We start from the raw sequence: 24,241 nt of genomic DNA on the forward strand, positions 1-24,241 counted from the left end.
AAGAGAGGGAGAGAGAGAGACAGAGATAATCATGTCTAATCTTTTCTCTCTAGATCTTGCTGGCTTTACTTAGACTTATGTCCACCTTTTGTCCTTGTCTACCTTCCAAACAAGTATCCCAGTAGACTTTAAGTGTCAGTTTATTACAAAAACAAAGACAACAATAATAAAAACAAAACATTTTGCAAAGTACATTCCCATTGATATTCTGATATTGTTCCCAAGCTGTACAGCATGCAACATCACAATCACAGCATAACAGAAAATGATGAAAGTAGGAAAGTGTGTGTTTTTTTGTGTTTGCGTGTGTGTGTGTCTTTGTGTGTGTGTGTGCATATGCAAAATACTCTTTCTCAAACAGCCCATTATTTTCTCCTCTGAACAATGTACAAATGTATAGACACTCCACTGCCTTCCTGATGATTGAGTCTATCAGTCAGCGGCTGGTATGGTCTGTCATCTCTGTGTCCGAGCTGAGACTGAGCTCGGCTATATGATAGAGGGCGGGATCAGGGTGCGAGGAGAGCTGCGACTGGCTGGTCTGGGCGCACCTGTCCCGTGATTGGACAATGGCTTGGCGCAGGCAGGTGATCCACTGCTGCTTGCTGAAGGAGTCGTTGGCCTGCAGGCAGTGGGAGTGGGCTTTGGAGCGCCCTCTGCTGCTCACACGGAAACAGTTCCTCACTGGGAGAAAGAGAGGAAGGGAGAGAGATGCATTGGAGGAAATGGAGTGGAAGTAAGGGTGTGGGTTTCACTTCAACTTTGAATTAAACCCTGGACAGCAAACCACACTGACGTACTACGGTTATAGTTGTAGCCTAATGCAACTCCATCATTAGAGGCATTGGAGGAAATGGAGTGTAAGCAACAGTTGTGGGTTTCACTTCAACTTTGAATTAAACCCTGGACAGACATACTATGGGCATAGTTGTAGCCTAAATGCAGTTCCGTCTCCCCTCACTTCATTGACAAGATTGACACAAAAGATACATATTTACTGTATAGGAGAAAAGTAGGCAGGTATGAGAGTGAGAAGAATTATTGGTCAATGTGAAACACAAGAAGACTTTGCAAAACTGAATCCTTGATCTGAAGGGCAAACATGAATCCAAATATGAAACATGACGGCCTAATTTGTTGTCGAAATGCCTTTAAAGGCACGCATTAAAAGGGCTTAAGGAAAGGGCTCCATTTTCTTTTGACCAAAGACAGTCAGGCACAAAATGTGCTTCGGTAAAACTCAGCTTCTAAAAATACAGTAAATGTTTTTGAGGCAGAAATAACTGGGGCTGAGTAGAAGCTTGGAAATACTGATCCCTATTTACACAATCATACACCACTGTGTTCCTATGATTTAACAGCTAACCAAACATGTATACGGTGTGTATGTTACCTTTATCATTGCCCCCGGTGAAAGCTCCCCTGAAGGTGCCCCCTCCGGCAGCCTCTCCATCTGGGATCTCCTCCAGGTTGAGGAAGATGTTGGGCAGAGGCTGTCTGTAGACCTGGAACACCTGGCCTCCCTCTTTCTCCTCTCCTGGCCTGGTCAGCACCAGGGCCTGCTCAAACAGAAACACATGCAGCCGCTAACAGACAGAGAGAAAGAAAGAGAGAGACAGATAGCTATATTTAGAACAGTACTCAAGCAGGCACATATCTTCTATTCTTTTGACAGATGCAGGACAGACAGGGAGTTCTCAACAACCTCAGGAGAATCGCCCAAAGGTTATTCAATGGAACAAAATGGATTAAAAGTGTAAACATGGCAATAGTTGGCTGCTACCTGTCCCTTGTTGTTCTTGAGTTCTCCATGGCAGTAGAGGAAGCGGGACAGTTGGATCTCTGGTAGTCTCTGGCTCTCTTCGAGGTAGGACAGACCCCTCCTGTAGAACTGACACTCAGCCTCCCCGGTCTTCCTGTTCACCTCTGCCACGATTCTCTGGATCATCTCCAACTGAGCAGGACGAAACAGTAGTAGTAGTGTGAGTGTGTTTAACTTATATTATTATACCAGTATGCATTTGCTTCTTTCACAAACTGAGTGCATGTACAGCAGTTGGAGTGATCATTCTATGGGTGCCATGCACTCCCTATTGGTTGCTGTAAAAATACACCCGTCTTATCAGTTTAATTCACACAGTAGGGCTGCAATAGAGAAGAATGTCCCATCCCCCCGATTGAGACGCTGTAGATTTGCCTTATTTGCCCAAATTAAATTCTGGTGTCAGGTTTGTACACTTCTCTGAACACACTACACTTCACTGAAACCTAAGAGTGAAATACAAACTCTCCTAAACTGCGGCAAGCAGCGGACTGGACTCACCAATGTATTTTGCCTCTCTTGTCCCTTTGGTATCCTTTGCTATAAAGCAATCACAGACCGGCCGAGTTGGTAAACATGAGCGTGTTGCTTGTCAAATGATTTTTGGGTAGGTAAGTTCAAATTTTTCAGTAACCTCTTGATGCCATTTAGAGTTGCCTCATGCAGCTTCAAAATGCAATCTAAAATGAATGGGTGTGTGTCTTTATGGATTTGTGTGTTTCTGTGTGTGTGTGTGTGTTTGTGTGTGTGTACATGCGTGTGTGGCTACCAACTCACAGCATCAGGCAGTGTGTCCTCGTCAGGATGCTCTGGAGGTGTGCACTTCTGGATCTCTTTCAGCAGCAGGGGGTATTTGACCAGTCGGCTTCGAGGGAGATCCAGGAAGTTCCAGAGATCCAGTTTCCTGCTAAAAGAAGACTCCTGACAGAGGCGCAGGAAATGCTCCACTCTTTTCTCATGCTTCTTCTGGTCCAGCAGAGCTTTGGCCCCCACCTGGTTGCAGCAGTACGTAATATAGGCCTCCAAGCAAGGGAACTGCAGAGAGGGAGAGGGGGAGGAGCAACGGAGCGGGGGCGATACAGATGAGGTCGACATTAGCGGTTAAAAGCAGAGACAAACGTAGATTGAACTCTGCGACACTGTGGTTTTGGAGCGGAACATAATAAAGAACACTAGATACAGGAACTGGAGAGAGTGAAGGTTGGTTGTGCACTCCTCTCTTCCTCTCTCTCAGTCCTTGGTTTCCATGGAGATACTCACCCAACTCAGCAGAGTGGGGCCCACCTCTCCGACAGTCTTCTCTGATCCCTTCAACCTTTCAAGGCGACTCAGAAGATCTGGCATAAAAACAGCAGCAAAAAAATACTCAAAGTGAAGAATTTTTCATTCAGACAACAATGCCAGTAAAATGGCAGCTCAAAGACAGATAAATACAAAAACATCACACTCGGCTCATTCAACTACAAAAAGAGAAACAAATCCATAAAGAAACGTTAGAGCAGAGGACTCCCATCCAGTTATAGCATGCGGCAATGACTAACTGCACACACACTGTCCTGCATTCATTCTTTACAGACACTAAAATTATTGAGAATGAGGAAGTGTGTTGGAGCCGAGCAACGTTTTACCTTCATGGAGGGGAATGAGAGAGTCCAGAGTGCCAAAGATTTGTCCCAGCTCGCTCTCTGTCATGATCGCCAGCTTCAACATGGGCTCATAGTAGACCTGGTCGCACACACACACACACACACACACACACACACACCAGGAGAGAAAGGTAAAGAAAGAATGAGGTACAGAAGCGGGTGTATCAAAATTTGGCTATGGGGAGAAATCAATGCCAGAACAACTGGGATGACTGGCTTGAATTGGCTGTAAAAACATACCGAAAATTTATATTTATTCCAATATAAATCCATAGAGGTATATGGCTATTGCAATCTGGTGGATGTGTTTAATGGACAAGTACCTTCTTGACCAGACTGAGGTCGTCAATCAGCTGCCTCTCCCCCTGGGTCAGCTCATAGATCACCTGCAGGGAAGCCCAAACAGCTTAACATCAGTACAACCTTCAGTCAACACGTCCAGCGCTCCCAACCCACACACACCATTGCACTCATGCATGCACACACACAAACACACACATGTGGAAACAGATGCCCGCACATGCAAACACGCACTCCCACATACAAAATGCAAAATACATACACACAGAGTGAGTATTCACAGCTGATTGTTTAAAACGGGAAGTTAGGCCCCTAGTGCCAGCTCACATCCTCTTTCATAATCTCGCAGAGCTGCTTCAGAGAAATGAAGAGTAGGCTCTAGTCACCCCACCCACACAACAACCACAGCCCATCGCTGTCCCACACAGGCAAAAGACAAGACTATTGAGAATGGTAGATAAAACAATTATACTCTAAGGGCAACCGGCACAAGATGCTGTACCCACACACTGACATCAACTCTCTTATTGTATATCCCAATCAAGGTAGCTCAGGAGTCACACCAAATCCTTGGTGTAATCCTTGCATAAACTCCTTATTTTAAACTAAACTAAACTAAACGTTTGCCCCCTGTACCTCTTGACGTTTGATCTCCTTAGCGGTGAGGTCATGACTCTCCACAGTGTCGCTCCAGCACTGGCTGTTGCGTCTCCGTGGAAACGACGAGGCCTTCTGGCGAGTGCGGAGGGGAGCAGGGGGCAAAGGTCGCGCCTCGGTACGAAAACTGATTGAACGCTGTGATGGTGGGGAAAAAAGAGTGGAATAACAGTTACATTATACAAGTAATTAGATGCTCATTTTGTAGAACAGTAGGAATGTGTGTGAGTTTGTGTGCTGTTACCGAAATGGACTGTCCGATGCGTTTCAGAGCAGGCGTCTTCACTGGGGTTATGACGCCTGTCAGGCTATTGGACTTTGCCACAGGCTTAACCCTTTTATTACTGGGCTCCTGGAATGAAATCAAACAACAGCAATTTAAGAATCCAGCTTGGATATGTGTAAACTATATGATAAATGGTTCTTCAGCTGACCAATATGGGTCAATAACCATCAAACTAATGCTGTCCATACATCAAAAGACTAATAACTGAGCACATCTGGCAGGTAGGAAGGGGGAGCGCCTCACCTCTGAGTCCTTCATCTGCTCTGACATCATTTCATCATCATCATCCTCCTCCTCTTCATCCTGACACAACAGAACTCATCACTTAACAAAATGACTTCAGGTGAACTTGAATGGAGAAATACCTTCCTTTTAAACAGCCTTTTAAACAGCCACTTTAGCCACAAATGTCCAGATAGATTACATGTTGGTGTAATAAAATGTAAAATGTAAAAGTAGTAATGTGGTGAGTATGTGCAGTAAAAAACAGTGTTTGTGTGTGTGTGTGTGTGTGTGTGGGAGTGTTGTAGTGGCAAAGTGGAACAGTGGGCCGCCCTTTGTGTAATGCACTGAATCCTGAAACAGGACATTTTAAAGTTGCATCATCTGAAAACCTAATCCTTCACTGTGTGCTTAACAAAAAGCAGTGACTGGAGAGGCAAGAAGGGTTTGAATACTATTAAGTCAGCTGCGTAGACTAAATGGCTTGAGTGTCATTTTTAGAATTCACAGAATAATAAGTAAAAGTGTGTGTGTGTGTGTGAGTGTGTGTGAGAGAGAGAGAGAGAGAGAGAGAGAGACAGAGAGAGAGAGAGAGACACGAGTGTTCAGGAAAGTGGAAAAGGAAGATGTCGAGAAGGAAGAGGTGTTGCATGGTGCAGATCTCTCATTTCCTGTGCGAACCTCTCGAAGAGGAAGAAGGGTGAAGCTGTGCATGTGTAGTTACGATTACAAGATGTCTGCCTGTTTGCCACACTAACCACATCAGCTGCTTATTTATACTGAGTGTGCAGTCAGTATAGTAACAGACGCATACAAAGATATAACCAATAAAGATATGGAAGACAATCTTTATATGTGAGTAAACACGAGAATGTTTAAGGTAAAACTAGAGCGCTTGTAAGTGTATAATCAGATACACATGGAGGTTGAAGTATAATGTGAGGGGATGTACAGAAGCATTTACATTAGGTTGATCAATCTAGAATAAACACAGAGAGCTTCAGTGACCGCACAGCTGAACATATTTTTCAGATCACTTGTCAGCTCAGCACTCGGCATTGTGGTCACAAAGGTAAGGTTGACTAACTTCCGCTAGTGAGAGAGAGAGAGACACACACACACACACGAAGATGAAGAAGAGACAGTGGAACAAAGATACCAGAGCATCTCGGAGGCCACTCACCTCCATGATTCTGATTACAGGATCAGGGCCTGGGTCCTGCTTTCTTTTCTTCTACAGGCAGACAGATAAGCGAGCAAGTGAATTTCTCAGTTTTAAAGGGAGAGCTTAGATAGGCTTCAACAGAAGAGAGGTGGCAAGATAGAGAGAGATAAGAGATAAGAGATGGAGCGACTTACCCCAGCATGGTCACAGAGGATGTGCATGTCTCTTGGCGCCGCATACCTCATACCATAAAAAAACACAATAACTGTTAATTGGCACCAGGCAAACACACATATGCATGGTTAACACATTTCACACAATGAGATAAACCTTTTAACTACACATCCAACAGCTAAATCCTAGTATTTTGTGCCTAAATGATAAGAGTATGATTATAAAACTTCCATTAGTGAGACAAGAAGGTGAAGAAAATGTTTCATGCACCCATTAAATCTTTTAAAAGATTTAAGTTGTTGAAATGCGAGCACAGCACATATCAAGGAGCCAGCAGTTTGATTTGTCACCACATTGCCAGACTGTGACAGTTTAACTTTGATCTGAACAGAGGTCTGTGCTTCCAATATATTGATTAATAAATTTGACAATGTGCCTTTGTATTAGCTCAGCCAGTACCCAGCACTAATCTCTGTGCCACCCCAAGGTTAAAATACAGAGCGATGAACTCAAGGATAATTTTAAGAGGCATCATACCAGGAAGTCCGTGTTTCACCAGTCTCCTCTGTCTCCATCTTTCTGGGTCGTCAACGCATCCTCACAGAAACATTATGCATCCCAAACATTATCCTCCCAAATGAGAAAAGTTAAAATCATCCAAAACAAACACCAACAGTGACCTGTGAGCAGTTGTTTGCAGGGAGCCTCGGCGCTCAGTGCACAGCTCCTTCCCCCTCACGCTCTTCCTCTTGTTCTCTCAGACCCGACCACATCCTTTAGGGTTGCACGTATTTATGTATCCGCTCTTCTCATTTCATAGGAGGGCACAAAACCGAACTCAACTTAACACTGAACAAACCTTCAGAAATGACTGGTCCGTGAAACCTATTAATGCTGGTTCAGACCAAAGAAAACCTGACCTGACACTGAAGTTCTGTGTGTGAGAAAGAGGAAGTGAGAGCAGATTTGAGGCTGTAGTTTTAAAACTAGAGCAAACCACTCAGGATGAAGTGGCCGTTCAATAAATCAATGAAGGAGAGGTGCTGTTGAAAAGTCAAAGCTAGGAGGGAGAGAGATGACATGTTGCAATCTCTGCAAAAAAAACCCTCATTGATTCATAAGAAGACGTTTTGCTGATTCAGAAGGCCATGCTTCCCGGATACACCAAGGTGAAACTTCTGATGAAAGGGCCTTAAGCAGGTCAAATGGGAAATGGCATATAAATAAATATTTCACGTTATTAGTCAGAAATATAAATACTCTAAACACACAACTGTATTTTTACCTAGAACAAAAACAAATGGACACAAACGCAGGTGCATCTTTTACATGTTTATTCACTATCACACTAAGTGCTCCCATTTCAGGATACAACTCATTGCCTTGCTCTTATACTGTAATGTCATTTGGAGTTAACAAAGTAGAAAGAAGACAGTTTATGATCTACAAGGTGTGTGTGTGTGTGTGTGCCACAATCCTGTCCCCCAAATAAAATAGAAAATAAACAAAACACATGAAAAATAAAGAGAATAGTAAGTGAAAACTGAAGTCATGTGCAAGAGCTCCACCCCCCCCCCCCCCCCCCCCCAAAGCCACAGAGTGCTAGATTAGACGGCTGGAGGGGTGCTGACACACCTGGCAACACCACAAACCGGGAGGGTTCCCAGTCTGCCCAGCGCCCCTCTCCTGGAGAACCGCTGTGGGGTTATTTTACAGTCAGGAGAGGGCCGGTGGCTCGGGCTCAATTTTGTCTGCAAATGCTTCTAAAGGTTCCAAATTTGGGGTCTCGGGTAGAATTGAGGGCAGTGATTTGGGCTTGGGGCAAATTGGATTCTCATTACATTTCTTTTATCGCTATTTCTGGGATCCTTGGCTGAACTTGCATGACTTGTGTCTGTAAAAAAAACAATGCAATGTGGGGCCAGGTCTAAAGAGACAGGGGTTGGAGGAGAGAAGAGAGCAAGTAGAGAGGAGGGGTGACGGTTTGTTTGATAAAAGACCCTATCTATAGTGCTGTGGGCCAGTGAGAGAGGGCGAAGAGGTTTGAGAGGGACACTAGCTGGGGCTATGGGGTCCAGAGGGAAGGCAGACACTAAGGCTTAGAATCAAACTGAGCGGAGAGGTTCTGCTACCGAGAAAAGTCAACAGGTCCAGTATACATGCTCCCTTCCTCCAATGACACCCACTGTCCCCACAACCTAGCACCAACTGTATCCCTAACATACATACAGGTATCCTTAAGTCAGCTTACTGGGGCTATGTACAATCAGGCACAGGGTTACAACAACCACAGGCCTCAGAAAACTGATTGATCCCAAACAGCTGACCTGGATCGACACCCCCCCACCTCAACTCCTCCCTTGTAAACCCCCCCACCCCCCTGTCTCCCTCCCCCCCTCTGGGTGGGTGGGTTCAGTGTGGGGCTCAGCGGATGGTGTATCTGACATAGGGCACTTCCACGTCTTCGTCTGACAGATCGTTGCAGCATAGCTCAAACACCAGGGCCTTCACGTGCTTGCCCAGCTTCTTTTTGGACACCTTGGTAACAATCTCAGTCATCCTACAGGACACAGAAGATGAACATGATTAGGATTTTCAAAGCAGGAATTCAGATTTCTTTTATGTACTTCAAATTGGCACAGTAAGTGTACGTGTGCATGAGGGACTTACGGCAGCTCCAGTCTTTCTTTGAGTTTGGCAGCAGGCATGAAGAAGGAGTAAAGCATGGACACTCCCTGAGAAAGCATAGTGATCTCCAACTTATGCTCATTCTGAAAAAAGACAAAAGGAAAGGAGAATGAGTAAAATGGGGGTTGGTTAATTGTAGGCCAAGAACCACATGGTGGTGACAGAAGAGGTGGGTTAGAGGTGACATACCTTAAAATAGTCCAGGAACTGTCGGAGCGTCATCTCCTCCCCATTGGGCTGCATGCCCTTGACCTCAAAGCGATCCCACAACGTCCAGTCAATCTCATAGTACTGCAGACACAAAGACCAACAGTGAGTATTGTGAGATGGCAAAATTAAAAAGGCATAATGCATTTCCATCGACTTAAAACGGCATCCAGTCATCCTGTTCCTTGCTAACGTGCAATCAAGAGTGAGTAGTTACATTACAAAATTAACAGTTCATAAATTCTATCATTCTCCTCAGCACACACTGATCCAATCAGCATGAGAAGGTGAGTTGAACTCACTTACACCCAGACAGACACACTATCAGCCTGGTGTATCGGTATTAGCATGGCGGTGTCATCATCGGAGCTCAAAGCATCTAACAATTACACTTAGCTAGCCTCAAAGGGGTACGTTAAAGGGTAATTGTAGTTATTTGCTTGACACAGTATATTTAAAAAATTATTCCAAATATCAAAAGATGTCCCTTTCACAGGGGCACATAATACTGTATCATTTAGACATCCAAACAGCTTAAAATCTCACCAGTCACACAAACTTCCATCTGCTTACCTTGTGGCTGGGGGCAGCGATGGGCTCAGAGAAGGCGAAGAAAGGCAGGGCCAAGTTCATGAAGCCGTTCTTGAACGACTCCAGCTTCTTGTGTCCCTGGACGATCTTGATGAGCTCAAGACACACCAGGCCCACAACCGAGGCTGTGGTGGTGGCGATGGCAGGAATGATCTTGCCAGCTATCAGTTTGCTCTGGATGAGAGGGTGATGGAAAATAATCAGCACATTGAACAAGGAATGAAACTTACATTGATCCTAGAGGAAATCAACTGGATCCTAAGAGCAAAAAACAGGGCAAATGTTCAGAGTAGTGCAGGGCAGGCAGAACTCCTTTCCCCATCATCAGTCCTAGTAGGCACATTTCTAAATTTCTGTGTGGCATCAAGACCAGGGATAAGCCACCATGTGCCATGGAGGCAGAGAGCATGCAGCTTTCATTCTACCCAGAGACTACAGCAGGTGATTTCACTGATTAGCACAACTTCAAATAGAGAGGAGGAACTAATCAGTGAAATCAGCTGGTGTAGTCTTTGGTTGGAATGAAAACCTGCAGACTCAGTCTTTTATGGCACATGGTTTGACACCTCAGATTTAGACCCAAGGCACCCAGTTCCGGTCTTCTAGGTCTGGTCTCCTGCAGGTTTTTGTTGCAGGTTTGTTCCTCCCTGATAGTGAATGTGCCACACCTGTCTGTATCTACCTGACACCAGGTGTGGCTCATTAACTATCAGGGAGGAACAACCCAGCAGGACACCAAACTTCAAGGACCGGAATTGAGTTCCTAAGATCTTGACTACAGTGTGTAAGAGCGTGCCTCACCTTGTGTCTGTCCGCAGGGGGAATGTCGTAATTCTCTGCTCTCAGGTTGGACGCTGCCACGATGAAGTCCATGTGGAAATTGGTGTCATCATCCTGTAACACACAGACACAGCAGAACAGTCAATTGGGTTTGAGGCTTGAGTGTGGGCTAAGAGACTAAAAGATACAGCTAGTTAGAGGGAAATATTGATGTAGATTTAGGAGGAGAGACAGTGTACCTTCTCAAAGTCAATGGAGTTGAGTTTGAATTGGGAAGAAGACTCAGGGGGAGGCAGCAGGGTCTTCAGCTCCTCCAGTCTGGAGTCATCTAAATGCAAACAGATACCAATGGTCACATATGTCCTGAAAACATCCACAATGTCCCCCATACCCTGACTTCACTATGAACTATTACCAAGAACATGTAACGGCACAAGTTAATGGCTGAAAATGTGACAATACGATTTTATCCCCATGTTATTATCATGATGATTCACTAATCCAGAGGCTGGGTGCAGTTGTGTGTGTCTTACCAACAGAGGCATTGGCACTCTGCAGCTCCTGATCAGAGACGTGGATTTTAACCCCAGAGCGGGGGGTAAAGGTCGGCACATTGACCTCCTGCAGGATCTTGACCACAGCAGCACGGTCGCTGCTGCTGGGCAGGCCGTATGTCAGGGCAAACAGGTTGGCTGCTGCCATTATATAGTCCATGTGCAGATCCTGCAGAGGAAAGCACGGGAATTACAATGATCATGACCTTGAGAGTGTAGAGATTATCTGACAGGGAGACGATGCTTAGAGTATGTGTACATAAAAGAGATAAATGATGATCTGAGACTCACGTTGCTAGTGCTGAACTCTAAGGGGTGAGGACACCTCTTTGGACCAGACCAGAAGGGGGCGCCAGAGCTGGTGAGCTGAAAGAAACCAAAAATGATAATATATGAACACCCTATGGCCAGTAAAATGAACAGACTACAACAGGACTAGAGTTGGGAATTGATAAGGTTTTATCATGTTGATTCCTTGATTCTCCTATCAGTTCCTTTCTTACATATATTAGCATTATGACATCCCAAAAATACTAAGTCTGTAATTGAATTGAAATTACAAAGTTGACAGTACAAGTTTTTGTTTTGTAACTCACAAAACCACTGACTCCAAAATTGTACATATCACACCACTGTACACTGTGTTTGAGTGGCGGTAGGAGAGTGTGTGTTCAGTTCTGTGGTATGGGAGCAGTTTCCTTGCAGCTGATGAACACAGCAGCATAGTGACAAAGAGGACTAACTAGACACTTTATGGAAGTGCAGCCACACACTCAATCTTGTTATGTTGGTACACACTTCATCTTCAAGGAAACTACTCCCGTTTTGCTGATAACTGAACACTCGCTGCTCACCCTCTGTGATCACTAGGCCTCGGTCACTCACACACACTGACATGGGAAGATGGTAAGCAAGACGTCGAGAAGGAATTTAAATTGTGCATTTCATTCCATTTAAAAAAAAAAGGAAAAACAACTGGTAATCGATAAGGCAATGTTTGGATCCGACTGGGTCTGGAAATGTTGGGACCAATCCCTAGACAAGGCAGCAAGTATTCTAAGAAGACACGGGTGATAAATCATCATAGAGTGGGCTCAGGGCTGTGCTGTGTGACAATATTGTCACATTTTGCCATTACAAAAATGCACTTCTAAAACAAACGTTAACAGAAAACTATCATTTGCACACTTTGTAGTGCGACTGTCATTGCCAGGGGTGAACACACTAGCAACCAATTTACGAGTACTGTGAGTTTTTACTTTAAATTTTATCAAAAGTTTAGGTGTTCCAAATAAGAAAAGTCAATACTTCAGTGTGATACCTGAACTTAAGTTAAACAAAATATTAAAGCAACTGCACTGCTGAAACCCCAGGCAAAAAACAGGCATTCCCACAGCTTTCAAATGACATTACCAGAAAAAACAGTAGATATGAATAACACCTGGCTGAGCTAGACAGGTTTACAACACTAGATCTTCCCATGGGTCCAAGGTATCCAGGGTTAGCAACTATGTATGTGGCCCAACTTAAAATGTAAGAACTTAACAGTCAAATATTCAAACTGCTGAATATTTTAATACAAGCATATTTAAAGATGAGCTGTACTACCATTAAAAGGAATCAGAAATGTTTTTTTGTATACTAGAGGTTTACACTCATGTGTGTACTACAAACGTTTTCTTTGTGCTACAGGGTGTCTAGCCTTACAGCATACAGCCATGGGTGGGCTCAGTGTGTACCTGATCCGGGGGGAAGTTGTGCAGTAGCTGGCGGATGTTGTTGCTGTATTGGCACTGCCAGTGGTTGCGTGCCCAGGCTACACAGTCGGCCCAGCTGTGGGGGCAGTCTGTGACCAGGCTCTTGTAGACAGCTTCCAGCACCTCCAAGGGCTGAGCTCCGGGGAGTTTCAGAGTACGCTCCATGAACTTAGGATCTCTACAAGAACAATCCAATTATTTATACATTGAGGAACTTTACAAGGACAACCCAATTATTTATACATTGAGGATCTCTACAAGAACAATCCAATTAATTATACGTCAAGGATCATAACCCCAACAAGCTAGCTACAAGCATGTGTAGTAAGGGCTGACACTTTTACCTGTTCAAACGAACAGGGCCTTATTCCTCGTACGTAGATAACCAGTTAGCCGGATAAGTTTGTCAAGAATTTCACATAAGCTTGGGATTTACTGTTTCTTGAAGCAAGCTTAAAATTTAGTGGAAATTGTCACAAGAGCAACAGCTTCTTAAGATCAAACCTGCAAAAACGCAGGCTTAGTCAGAGTTTGATTATGACCATGCCTTTTTAAGCTTACTCAATGCATGGACTCATTCCCAGACACGCCTGTGCCTTTCCTTAGAGAGGTGCCAATAGATCAATGCAGAATTATAATTAGACAAGCTTTTAGAAGACAGCACGTATTGAGAAATTGTCAAGGTCCTTTGGCGTTTAAAGATACAGTTGAGTCCAGATGGGATTATTTACATTTTACCAGTTTGAAGAATACACACATACATAATATTTTGTATTTTGATTTGTTCCCATGACCACTGAGAATGGAAGTCAAAAGAAACCATACGCTGTGGGCTTATTACAGGCAAGTAAAATCAAATCTTGCCATTTTGAACAATTTCCACAATGAAAGAGTTAAATACCAATATAGGCGACTACAATGATGGAATACATGCTTTGGCCCTGTTGCATTTCATAATTAAGATGCATTTTTAAATAAGATATGTTCCTCATAGCCTTCAATTATTAACTTTTACTCAGCTGCAGTAAAAAGGTGCTGTCTTTTTAACCATGGCCTGTGCTAGCCAATCATATGACTGTTGATCATAGTTTCGACTCTCTCCTCATGTTCCCGTTATTTCAAAATGGGAGTGTGCAAATATCCAAGATAACTACATCCGTGTTTGACAAATCAATCCACCGCCTGCGTTTGAGGAACGGAATTAGCCAGATACGGATTAGTAAAATAATTTAAAACGACTGGCATCATATTAGCCTGAATTCAACGATGTACGAGGAACAGGTTCCACTGGTTTCATCATGGAGAATCAGATCTGATAATGAAATTCATCTGTACACTCCCCTCACAACACAGCCTCAGGCCAACAAGCACAATCAGATTTCCAGTGTGTATTTCTCTGCACAACAAGGCCACAAAGTGAACAAAATATTCCAAAACTTTCTCAATAAATTTGACACATAAGCAGTGTATTTATATTTTCACTAGGATACACAGAACTGTTGCAGCGCATGAGACCACAATCTCAGCTGAACATTTACATTAATTGTTTTTTTTAAATCACCTCAGTTCCAGATAGTAATTTTGATGAATCCCAAAAGTGGTTTCATCTGTTTTGTTCAAACTGGGAAAAAGGTAACAGTCCCCCCAGCATGTAGGCTAACAAGTAACAAAAGGGAAGTTGACTCACGTGAGGTACTGCATGGCATTCTCTGATGGCTGTTTGAATAGTCCCTCAAACTCGTCACGGGCCCACTGAACAGAGGAAGATATTGAAAACAGATCAATTATAAACACATAACTTGTTCCTTATTTGGTGCAGGCAACAATGAGATGAGTGTAATACCTACAAATTGATTATTTCAGTGTGAGCTGGTGGCCTGGCTGTCTACCTATTTGCTGTGTGTGTCTGGAGTTTAAGGGGGTGTGTGTGTCTACTGACCTGCAGTGTGTGTTCAATGGCATTGGGGAAGTTCTTGAGGGTGCAGATGGGGATGGACTTCTCAGGCGGGTCTTGGCTGGAGCTGTAGGACTCTGTGAGGAAGGGGATGACGACCTGCACGTTGCCCTTGGTGCCCAGAGTACCAGACTCCAGCAGGGGCTTACGGTAGTACACACAGCGCCGGTCCATGTACATACCTACACATGGGGACACACGCAGGGCGAGGGACAGAGTTGAGATTTACAGAGAGCCAAACAGGAGATAAATTTGATCCAAGATCAAGTTCTTAAAGCTGGTTTTATAAATACAGTCACAGTGAACCCTAGATTATTTAACACAGTCTTAGTTAAGACTTTTATGAATCGTAACAGATTCATTTTGTAAAATGTCAAGTGACTTACGTGCGTCAACATTGTCCAGTGCGTTGGCCACTCCGTTGAGGCTTTCGAAGAAGTCATCGTCATAGACCCTCTCTGTGTCGGGGCCCACCCTGTTCTGGTGGCCCGTGATCCTGATGGACGGGTTCATCTGCTTCACTGCTGCTGCGGCCGTCTCACTTTTCATTTTCTGTTAATGCACACAGACACAAAATTATATTAATAACAACCTCCTCACTCTCCGATCAAATGTTAACATCAACATTTCAACCAACCAAAAAACATTAAGTGTGAAGTTGAAAGAGGCAGAAAATTGTTATTGCTGTCATACTTGTCCCTTCACTGATGATTTTTATGAAAGGCCAACATCTTACAGAATACAAATGAAAAACTTCTATGTGCAAATGTGCTATGACTTCTTTGAAAGTTGAGTGGTCTTGTTTCTCAAACTTTATTATGGAAGATATCATAAAAAATGACATTCCAGCAATAACTCTAGCCAATAACACATCTCTCAGTGTCTCCATTAGTCATGGGTTCAGCCGTAAAAAAAAATCAGTTTTGTGGCAACTCGCTTTCTCACTAGTATGTTATCAGTGTTCAAGGGTTTTTGAGGGTTCAGTACTGATATTTTTGGAACAAAGCTGCCTAGCCAATATTCAGCATCTTTAAATTTGGCCATTTTCATGCCAAAAACAAAACAAACAAAAAAAGATCATTCAGCATTTCCCCCAGAATAATAGACCAGAGAAATATATATAACATATATTTATTTAAGTATTTTTGCACATCACACCAATAATAGTGTTCCAATATCATTCCCTGTTTTGAAAAGTCATGGTCATCATAACTTGTTTTTCCATAATCTTAACTGCTTTTCAGCTATATCAAAACTTTCGTCTGTCCTAACAAGAAATAGCCACCACAACCTCAGTCATCCTCAGTTTCCTTCATCTACTGCTGTACCATGACGTCAACCATCAGCAGTAGTTACCTTAAGTGCACTCGGAAGCAATCACAACACCAGGTTCGATGAACAGGAAATCCATACGCAGCACTGCTTGGAACCATCATATTCAAATCGATAACAATCAGCTTGTGTGCACTACCCCTTTCATCCACCAACACACATGCCAAACGAGAGAAAATGACACTGACCGTAACGTCCCAGGGTCTGAAGAGAAACTGTCTATTGAGGTTGGACTTCTCTATGGTGTCCATGTCTGTCACGATCACCTCGCCCTCCCCACTAGCCAGTCCCATCATGGCAAAGTTTTTCATCAGCTCGCAGCCAATGGCACCAGCTCCCACCTGGCAAGGTTAAATGTTTCACAATGAGTACAACTATCCAAGTTCCATTTCCAATTCTATAACATAATTTATGAAACAGCATCAATTTACAACATTCATAAGAGAAAATTAAAGTATTCAACCACATTGCTCTGAGACAAGACATGACAGTGGCACACTAGGTCTAAAGATTTCTAATGGGGTTAAATCTTCCTTAGCAACAGGATTCCACTGAAGGTGATTGGAAAGCGTGTGATTGGCCGACTCACCAGGAAGTAGCGCTGTTTGGCAAGCATATCCTGCAGCTTGGTGCCAAACACCGCAATCTGGCCATCATACCGACAGTTCCTCTGGGAGAGAAAGACAGAGACGGAGGAAGAGGTTAGCACCATCATTTGTCGCCAACAGTTGCATTTATTATCAGTGCGAGAGTGAGTGTCTCGCTGGAAGCACTTACAGGGGCACACTCTTCCTCTGAGAGTGCAGGTCCTTCCTCTTCAGCCAGGCACTCCAGGGCATCAAAGTACAGCCACTGCATTATGGGCATAAATTTCCCTGTGCATGCCTAAAGGAATACAGAAACAAGTCAGAACACGTTAAGAGAAAACATGCATGTATGTATACATCAGACATGGAATTAAAAGGTTGTTTAACAGTTAGTACAATTTAAAAGTACAGGTCTAGTAAACAGGCAGTGAACATGTCAGAACATGTCTAATTACAGAGATAGCAGTAAGAAAACCACTCCACACAGGCACTGATAACCCAATGCCTTGACTTGTCTGAAAAAACACTGGACCACTGACTCCTGTGTACAGGAAAAGACACATTGCACACACAGTTTCCATACATATATAGGCTATACTCTCCATATTTGAGCGATACACACCACCCAATCAAGGCCTGGTGACTAAGAGGATGGAAAGTGCTTACCTTCATCACTTCCTGTGCAGCCAGACCTCCAATGAAAGCATTGATAGGGGCCAAGTCACCAGCGGAGACAAAGGCCAACTTTTTGATAAGAGTTTCATCCAGCTGCTCCACTTTAGCCGACCCCGTCTGGGCAGAGTTCACCTCCTTAGTCAACGTCAGCAGCTCATCGCCATCAGCCTGGAATACACACAGCTCAGCATGTTAATAAAATAATACAAAATACACAATAAAATGCACTGACTCAATAATCAATAATGACTCAAATAATCAAGACAAATAACTGATCACAAGATCTAGCAAACTAATCAACATTAGGATTTTAGTTATTACCCTGCAGCTGTGCTATATAGGAAGCCTAACTTAAAGCTACTATGGTATTCCCACTAACATAAGAGTGAGTTACCTGGTTCCAAGGCTTGGGAAGGCGGCTGTGTTTCTTTTGGAAGGCGTGGATGGCCTGGAAGCCCACATGCAGCTGTCCTGGACGGTCAAACTTGGCAAAGTCTGTCAGCATGAACTCTGGCTCAGCCATGGAGGAAGAGATGGATTTCTGCACAGGAAAGACATGCAAGACAGTAAGGCAGGGCTCCAGGCTGATTTTTCCATTGGTGGTACCAACATTTTTAGTTGCCAACACAAGCAGATAATATGGTGGCACCAACATTTTGGTCCCAAGACTGCTTCACATGCAACATGTTGACCACTGCAATAATGTTGTTGTGCCTACAATGTGTCATTTTACTTTATCAATGGGACAAACGTAGAGAGCATCCTACAACAGGCCATTATTAGAAGTTGGCTACAATAAGCACCTCGTTGCATCCTCTTTAAAGTAGATTTTTGTTTGCCATTAGGGCTGAAGTGTTTAAATACCATCTCAAATCATGAAATGAATTATCGGTTGTTTCTCCACTTTCCCATTATTATATTCCCTTATTATAATGTTTCCCAGACGCATTTAGCACTTTGTTTGGTCACTTGTGCCAACTCAACTAGTAATTATATTTCCAACAGCACGTGAACGCAGTACTCGGATCAGGAAAAGTTTCTCCACAAAACCAAAATCAAGCTGTCATCTCCGGCTGATTAAAACACTTTTAAATCTTTTTTCCTAGCTCAGGACATGGCCAGAATAGATTTACCCACAACAGTTTCTTATTTGTATGCATTATAGTCTGGCCACATGCATATAGGCTATATCTGAAATGCAAATCTGAAACACATTGAATTCTACAATTTTCTGCTTTGAGTTATGTAAGCTAATACATGGTTTACTGGAAATGTAACATTTTTAGCATGCTTTCTTATTCTTGGGAGATTTATGAATCAAAATTTCAGAAACCTGGCTAGGTTTTTAGCTGCACCATTGGAAAAGGTGCCACAAAATGCAACTAAATGGTTGCACTCTGGAGGCCAGTATGGCAAGAACAAATTGAAGCTTTATAAATTTACTGCCATGTCACTGTGACATAGTAGCTAGATGTGGAAAATGGCAGCCACTTACAAAAGAGATCTTCTTGGGCATCTTGACCTGGGAGACAATTCCTCCTCTTACATAGTCTGAAAAGCCAGTTGTGTCGCAGATGCTGAAGGTGTAGGGACCTGGAAAGAGTCAGACATTAGAACAAGTCATGCCAATTACCAACAGTCATCTCAAGGTGCACCAACATATCTTTTCTTACATGGAATAAGCCTTACCCAGAGCCTTGATTTCGACCGGCTGGCAGCCATTGAGCTCTGTCATGCCCTGAACCTCTGTGAAGGTGACGTAGTCTCCACTCTCAAAGCCATGGCGAGCCTCATCCAGACATGTCACTACACCTGCACCGTCCTGGAGAAGCCAAGAATAAACTACTGTCTCACTTTTTCCATGTCAGACTCTTCCTAAAGAGAGATCAAGCCTGGGTTCTGAAAAAACCTGTGGTGTAAGTGTAAGGACTAACCTTGGTTATCATGGAGATCATGGCACTCAGAGGCTGCTCTCCATTGGTATCATACACCACCATCTCCTCACCAAAGTCACAGAACAGCTGGCTACAAAACAAAAACACACGCACACAAATGTTAACATCCATGGACAGACAAGTGGTATGTACATCATATGAACTTTACGTGAACAAGTCTATAGGCTGCAGTGGGATGCTGTCCAGACAAAGAAAGGTCAACAATCTTACCCGAACAGGCCCCGTGTGTCTGCGATGACCAGCTTGATGCTTTTGCTGTGGCAGTACTCTCCCACATGCTGCTGCTCCTCCAGTGTTGAGTTAGTCAGCACTACCACCTATGGCAAATAGTGACAAATTTAAACTCTCACAGTTTATTTCTCCGTATGCTGAGATGAGGAGGGCGCTAGCGTCTAGCCAAGGCATACCTGGAACTGGGTCAGGTAGTCATCGGTGAGTGGTCCAGTGTAGGCAGCCACAGGGACATAGCTGTTGAGCTCAGCCAGACGGGTCTGACTCACCTCTGCCCTGTTCTTCCCCAGGTCCTCTTCCCGCAGGTAGAACTGACCACACAGAAAAACAACACATTAGAGGGGGATTGATGCAAATAGAGAGGGACAATCGATAATAACCGCCAATACTGAGAAATGAATGCCAGAACTTGTGATAAATGGGAATTGGGATTCAGTAGCAGATTAAGGGTCACTTCATATGATAAAGAGAGATGAGGTGTCAGAGCATCAGTGATAGATATAGGCTATTTAATGCTACTTTAATGAGAAAGGCCCTCTAGGAAAAGTGCCAGTGGCTGAAATAGAAACCCTCAAGAGAGCAGGGGGTTAAATTGAGGCTGGCTGGCCACAGACAGAGCCTGGCATATGGCTCTCATCACAATCATTTAGCTGTCTAACGGGTCAAAGAAAAAAACCCCAAAATGTCTCTGCTGGGCCTGCAGACTGAACACACCTGAGCAATCTATCCACATTTAGCTGTCTGGACTCAAATAGAGCAGTCAGAATTCAGGGTCTCGGGCTGATAAGAGACCGACGCAATCTTTCCACTGTAATGATGCCCTCAAACAGGCCTTAGCTCTACTATGATTATCTGACCCTGGGATAGGCCACCCACTGCTAAATCTAGGTCAGTCACAGTTAGTAAAGGGGAGGGGGGGGGGGTTGCTGCACTCTTGTTAGACGGCAACAATACAACCCAACGAGTGACTCATAATGCAGTCATATTGAACTTCAGAGCATGGTTCAAAGCCTGAGGGAAGTCTTTTTTTTTTTTAATTGTAATCACGACGATGATGATAAGAACACTACTGCAAAATGACAACTTGCATGCACATTCCCACACACCTGTGAGGAGAGGTCTCTCCATTCTGCAACACCCTGGTCATGCACAGTGACACTTTTGACTCCTCCCAGGATGACATTCTTGGCAATCTCCACTCCCAGCCCTCTCATACCAGAGATGAGGACATTGGAGTTCTGCATGCGCTTCATAGCATCATGGCCCAGCACGTAACTATAGGAGGACACAAAGCACCATTGACACAACCACACATCAGCTGCGTTTACATGGAGCCTTTTAATCAGAGTAGTAGCCCAATCAGAATAAAAATGCCTCATATAAACGCCTCAATCAGAATAAAATGAAATTTCATTCCGTTTGAGAGGGGTGGTATAACCCTTTCATAATCCGGTCGATGGATAAAATTTCGTCATGTAAACACTCATTCTGATCACTTTCTTTATCTCGCCATTTAACGTAAGTGACGTCAATTACGTTACCCTTTTTCCCGGGAGGATTCGAATCGATGTGCTTGTTATTAACCCCGGGGTGCTCGGGCTTGATGTAGGCGGTGCAGCCCGTTTTTATATCAAGTCCTGACTCCGCCTCTCCGGGCCAGTTTCGGTTTACAGCGGTGAAAATTACAAATGGACCCAATCATTGCAGGGGCAAAACAAAACATCTTTTTCTAACACTTATGGAGTTGTATGTTTTGATAAAACTGTTGCAAGAATAGCAGTAAAGAAATAACCGACGCAGGTCCGTCTTTTAAAAATGTAAGCCCATGTTAGAGTGCTGGATTCGGTGTTTTGCGCATGTCAGAAACTTTTATTCTGATTACATAGTGTGGAACATGTAAACGCACATCTCAATGCGATCGTTATATTTAGCGCTCATGTAAACACTTGTGTGGCAATCTTCCTTTGGAATGATTTCATTCAGAATGAAAAAAAATGTCTCATGTAACCGCAGCTATTGTTAAACAACCAGCCTAATAGATTTTCTTTGATGAGGACAAAGTTCTATGAAGAAAAGACTTACAGTTGTCTGGAGTACAGGCCTTCATCGATCTCAGCATCATTGCCATTCTTAGCCATGCCCTGGGAAGAGACAGCAGGGAGGTACAATCAGTTTATATTACAAATTTTACCAACATTACACAGTGTATGTTTGTGTGTACTTACGTTGGCAGGTGTGTGGGACAGTTCAGTTCTGACAGAGTTAGAGGAGGAGCAGTGGGATCCCGTCTTCGTCTCTGTTCCTGACACGCGACGCTTCTTGGACAGCGGCGAGCTGGACATCTGTGCATCAACAGACACACACACACCATTAAGAACATATTCACTAGTCATCCAAATGCACATCAACTAGCTGCCACGTTTCAGCACTGAACAGTTCCCCGTTACAACCAATTTATACTGCATCAGTAATGACACCATGGACAAAAGCACATAAGAAAATTTCAGTTGAATAGCTTTAACAAATATGACACAAGTCAACAAAACAGACAATCCAATGTCGACATGCTTGTATAACATGGTGGTTTTCAAAAGCACTGACAATATATTTAAAATCATATTGTGAAAAAAGTCAAAACAGGTAATGTGAGAAAGGTATAATCTACTGTTATGGTTCAATTATGATGAGTATGAAAGCTAAATGCTACCCAATCCTTTTCATGTTGGTGGAGAGAAAGGATTTCTAGTCTAGGGAGCAGCTGGGCTGGCTGCAGGCCAAGCACAAATCTGGTAGAAAACGAACTGAGCCTGGGAAGAGACATGAATAGCAGCATTATCAGCCCTTTTCATACTCAGAGACAGGGCCGGATTGTTTATGTACCGGTATTGTTTATTATATGTCACGACCGCCAACCTCGTTTCAACAAAAAAGCTGAATCATTAAAACTTCACTGCGGTAAAGGGTGCAACATTTCACAATGGCTCCCAGGTGTAGACGCAAGGACCATGAAAGCCGCTGAACTATCATTGGTTAGAAGCTACAAACGGACATGTGTTTATTCGAGATAATTACAAAAAAAAATAATTTCTGCAGGAACATTGTGAGCGCCATTATAATATGGCTAAAGCCAGCCACTTCGGGAACTGAAACAGGCCGCACTTTCTAGAACAGATTCCAGACGACGAACAGGATCAACTAACGTTACAATTTCCGCATCCGATGCAGCTACATACGCCCCCAAAGTCAAACTTATCAGTTTATGAACCATAAAGTTGATGATGCAACTTCAAACGTAAAGGGCGAGGGGGTGTTGGGCAAACAGTTTCGAGCCTTAAAATAATAAAATAATAAAAATCCACATATCATTATGGCCTGAACCGTCACTGTTCATCAAAAACGAAAATGAAGGCATCGAGAATGATACAGCAAAGCGCCGAGCACTACGACTACTCCTGTTTGCTCCTCTGTCCATCTGAATAGCTGCTGCTTAACCAACCAAATTTAACGCTTTGTGCGTTAAATACAAGGACATCAAATATCAGTTAACAACACCAAGAGGCCACGGATAAAGTAGGTCGCGTGCCGCTAATCAGGTAAGTGATTTGGCAAGTGGATCATTGCCGGACACGGTCGGAACATTAATAACTTAGAAGCAAGAAAACACCAGACTGCCAGCCTATCCATTAGCAGACTCGGCCTAGGCCTTACACCCAGTACGGAACACAAGTTTACTGGCTAGCTGTATGTTGTAACCTGCTTTATTTAAATAGCCAACACACAAATGTTCGTCTATGAATCTGGTTAAATAGTTCACCGCATAACCTGACAAAATACCGGCCTAACTTTATTGCTAAAAGCCATTTTTGCGAATGAAAGACTAGCATTGCACTCGTGCCCCATTGATTTGTCTTTCTTACCAATAATCCTTCTCGGTCCCTTCTCAATGCGAACCGCTCCTCTCCTTTGTGTCTAGATGTCAACAACAACGATGATTGCAAGTTCGCTGATTAAAAAAAGAAACGCGGTGCAGGATAAAAATGGTCTTCGCTATATTGTCGAGTCACTATGTCGTTTTGCTGCGAGTCCTATGTAATCGCGTTGCTGGCTTTGCGACTGCAGACGGGAACAAAACCAAAATGGCAGATGAGGAGAAGGGGCGGAGGGCCGTGACGCATGGGCTGAAATATTCAACAGGAAAGGGTGGCTTCGAGCACGCTGCTCCGCTCACTCCTCTGCTCATTGGCTACGAGGCCAAAGCCCAATGCACATCCCGCCCCTGTCCAGAAGATGCGTGCCATGTCTTCCTGTACAATGGACCACAGGACCACCAACAATAAATGGGAACACCTAAATATTTCTAACAAAAACGCAGAGGACACGACTGACAAGTGCATTACAAGAAAAGAAAGCTCCGAACATGAACCATTGTGTGATGTTATGAAAACAAAAGTAGTGTCTCAGGGAGACTAGGGCTGAAGCAAATGGCAACGGGGGTGTGAAATCCAGCGATAATTGCAGCATCTTTGTTTCAGTGACAGTTTAGCGAAAAGTCGCAGCATCGGGGAACTATACTGTAGAAACATAGCGCACATCCGACTCAGAACAATGCACTATGTAAGGAAATCATAGTTGTTACGTTAGAACTTCAGTATATCTCA

The 24,241-nt window shown here is 43.6% G+C and overlaps 2 protein-coding genes and 1 non-coding gene across 3 annotated transcripts; all 3 read right to left on the bottom strand.

The window, feature by feature from the left end:
- Window positions 1–122: 122 nt before the first annotated feature.
- arhgef3l (Rho guanine nucleotide exchange factor (GEF) 3, like) lies at window positions 123–7,053 on the bottom strand. Its single transcript, XM_071516243.1, has 13 exons — window positions 6,810–7,053; window positions 6,293–6,338; window positions 6,117–6,167; window positions 4,955–5,014; window positions 4,670–4,777; window positions 4,405–4,563; window positions 3,792–3,854; window positions 3,451–3,547; window positions 3,083–3,159; window positions 2,600–2,857; window positions 1,784–1,954; window positions 1,394–1,586; window positions 123–684 (listed from the first exon to the last, which is right to left on the bottom strand). The coding sequence occupies exons 1-13, from the start codon at window positions 6,845–6,847 to the stop codon at window positions 437–439; spliced, it is 1,569 nt and encodes a 522-aa protein (XP_071372344.1). The 5' UTR covers window positions 6,848–7,053; the 3' UTR covers window positions 123–436.
- Window positions 7,054–7,591: 538 nt separating this feature from the next.
- On the bottom strand, window positions 7,592–23,691 carry uba1 (ubiquitin-like modifier activating enzyme 1). Its single transcript, XM_071516259.1, has 26 exons — window positions 23,501–23,691; window positions 21,809–21,925; window positions 21,666–21,724; window positions 20,690–20,858; window positions 19,760–19,894; window positions 19,563–19,669; window positions 19,332–19,422; window positions 19,087–19,219; window positions 18,893–18,990; window positions 17,792–17,938; window positions 17,389–17,565; window positions 16,913–17,020; window positions 16,725–16,805; window positions 16,324–16,476; window positions 15,190–15,355; window positions 14,789–14,985; window positions 14,537–14,601; window positions 12,832–13,027; window positions 11,384–11,458; window positions 11,072–11,261; window positions 10,778–10,866; window positions 10,560–10,652; window positions 9,741–9,932; window positions 9,150–9,251; window positions 8,943–9,043; window positions 7,592–8,832 (listed from the first exon to the last, which is right to left on the bottom strand). The coding sequence occupies exons 2-26, from the start codon at window positions 21,923–21,925 to the stop codon at window positions 8,697–8,699; spliced, it is 3,177 nt and encodes a 1,058-aa protein (XP_071372360.1). The 5' UTR covers window positions 23,501–23,691; the 3' UTR covers window positions 7,592–8,696.
- LOC139641720 (small nucleolar RNA U6-53/MBII-28) lies at window positions 9,418–9,536 on the bottom strand. Its single transcript, XR_011694986.1, has one exon. It is a non-coding gene; the product is annotated as a small nucleolar RNA U6-53/MBII-28 (small nucleolar RNA).
- Window positions 23,692–24,241: the final 550 nt, after the last annotated feature.

Source organism: Centroberyx affinis, unplaced genomic scaffold (genome assembly GCF_046629955.1).
Source record: "Centroberyx affinis isolate AG114_WGS23_722 - 3 ecotype Tasmania unplaced genomic scaffold, CSIRO-AGI_Caff_v1 ptg000396l_1, whole genome shotgun sequence".
NCBI classification, from domain to species: domain Eukaryota; kingdom Metazoa; phylum Chordata; class Actinopteri; order Beryciformes; family Berycidae; genus Centroberyx; species Centroberyx affinis.

Bases quoted from the DNA above. Each gene is read 5' to 3' on its own strand.
- uba1 (XM_071516259.1), bottom strand. From the start codon at position 21,925: ATGTCCAGCTCGCCGCTGTCCAAGAAGCGTCGCGTGTCAGGAACAGAG. The intron at 11,262-11,383 runs GTGAGTCTCAGA...TTTCCTCTGCAG, and splicing joins TAGAGTTCAGCACTAGCAAC to GATCTGCACATGGACTATAT. The intron at 10,867-11,071 runs GTAAGACACACA...GTTTGCATTTAG, and splicing joins GAGTGCCAATGCCTCTGTTG to ATGACTCCAGACTGGAGGAG.
- arhgef3l (XM_071516243.1), bottom strand. From the start codon at position 6,847: ATGGAGACAGAGGAGACTGGTGAAACACGGACTTCCTG. The intron at 6,168-6,292 runs GTAAGTCGCTCC...GTCTGCCTGTAG, and splicing joins TCCTCTGTGACCATGCTGGG to AAGAAAAGAAAGCAGGACCC. The intron at 2,858-3,082 runs GTGAGTATCTCC...CCCTCTCTGCAG, and splicing joins GCCCCACTCTGCTGAGTTGG to TTCCCTTGCTTGGAGGCCTA.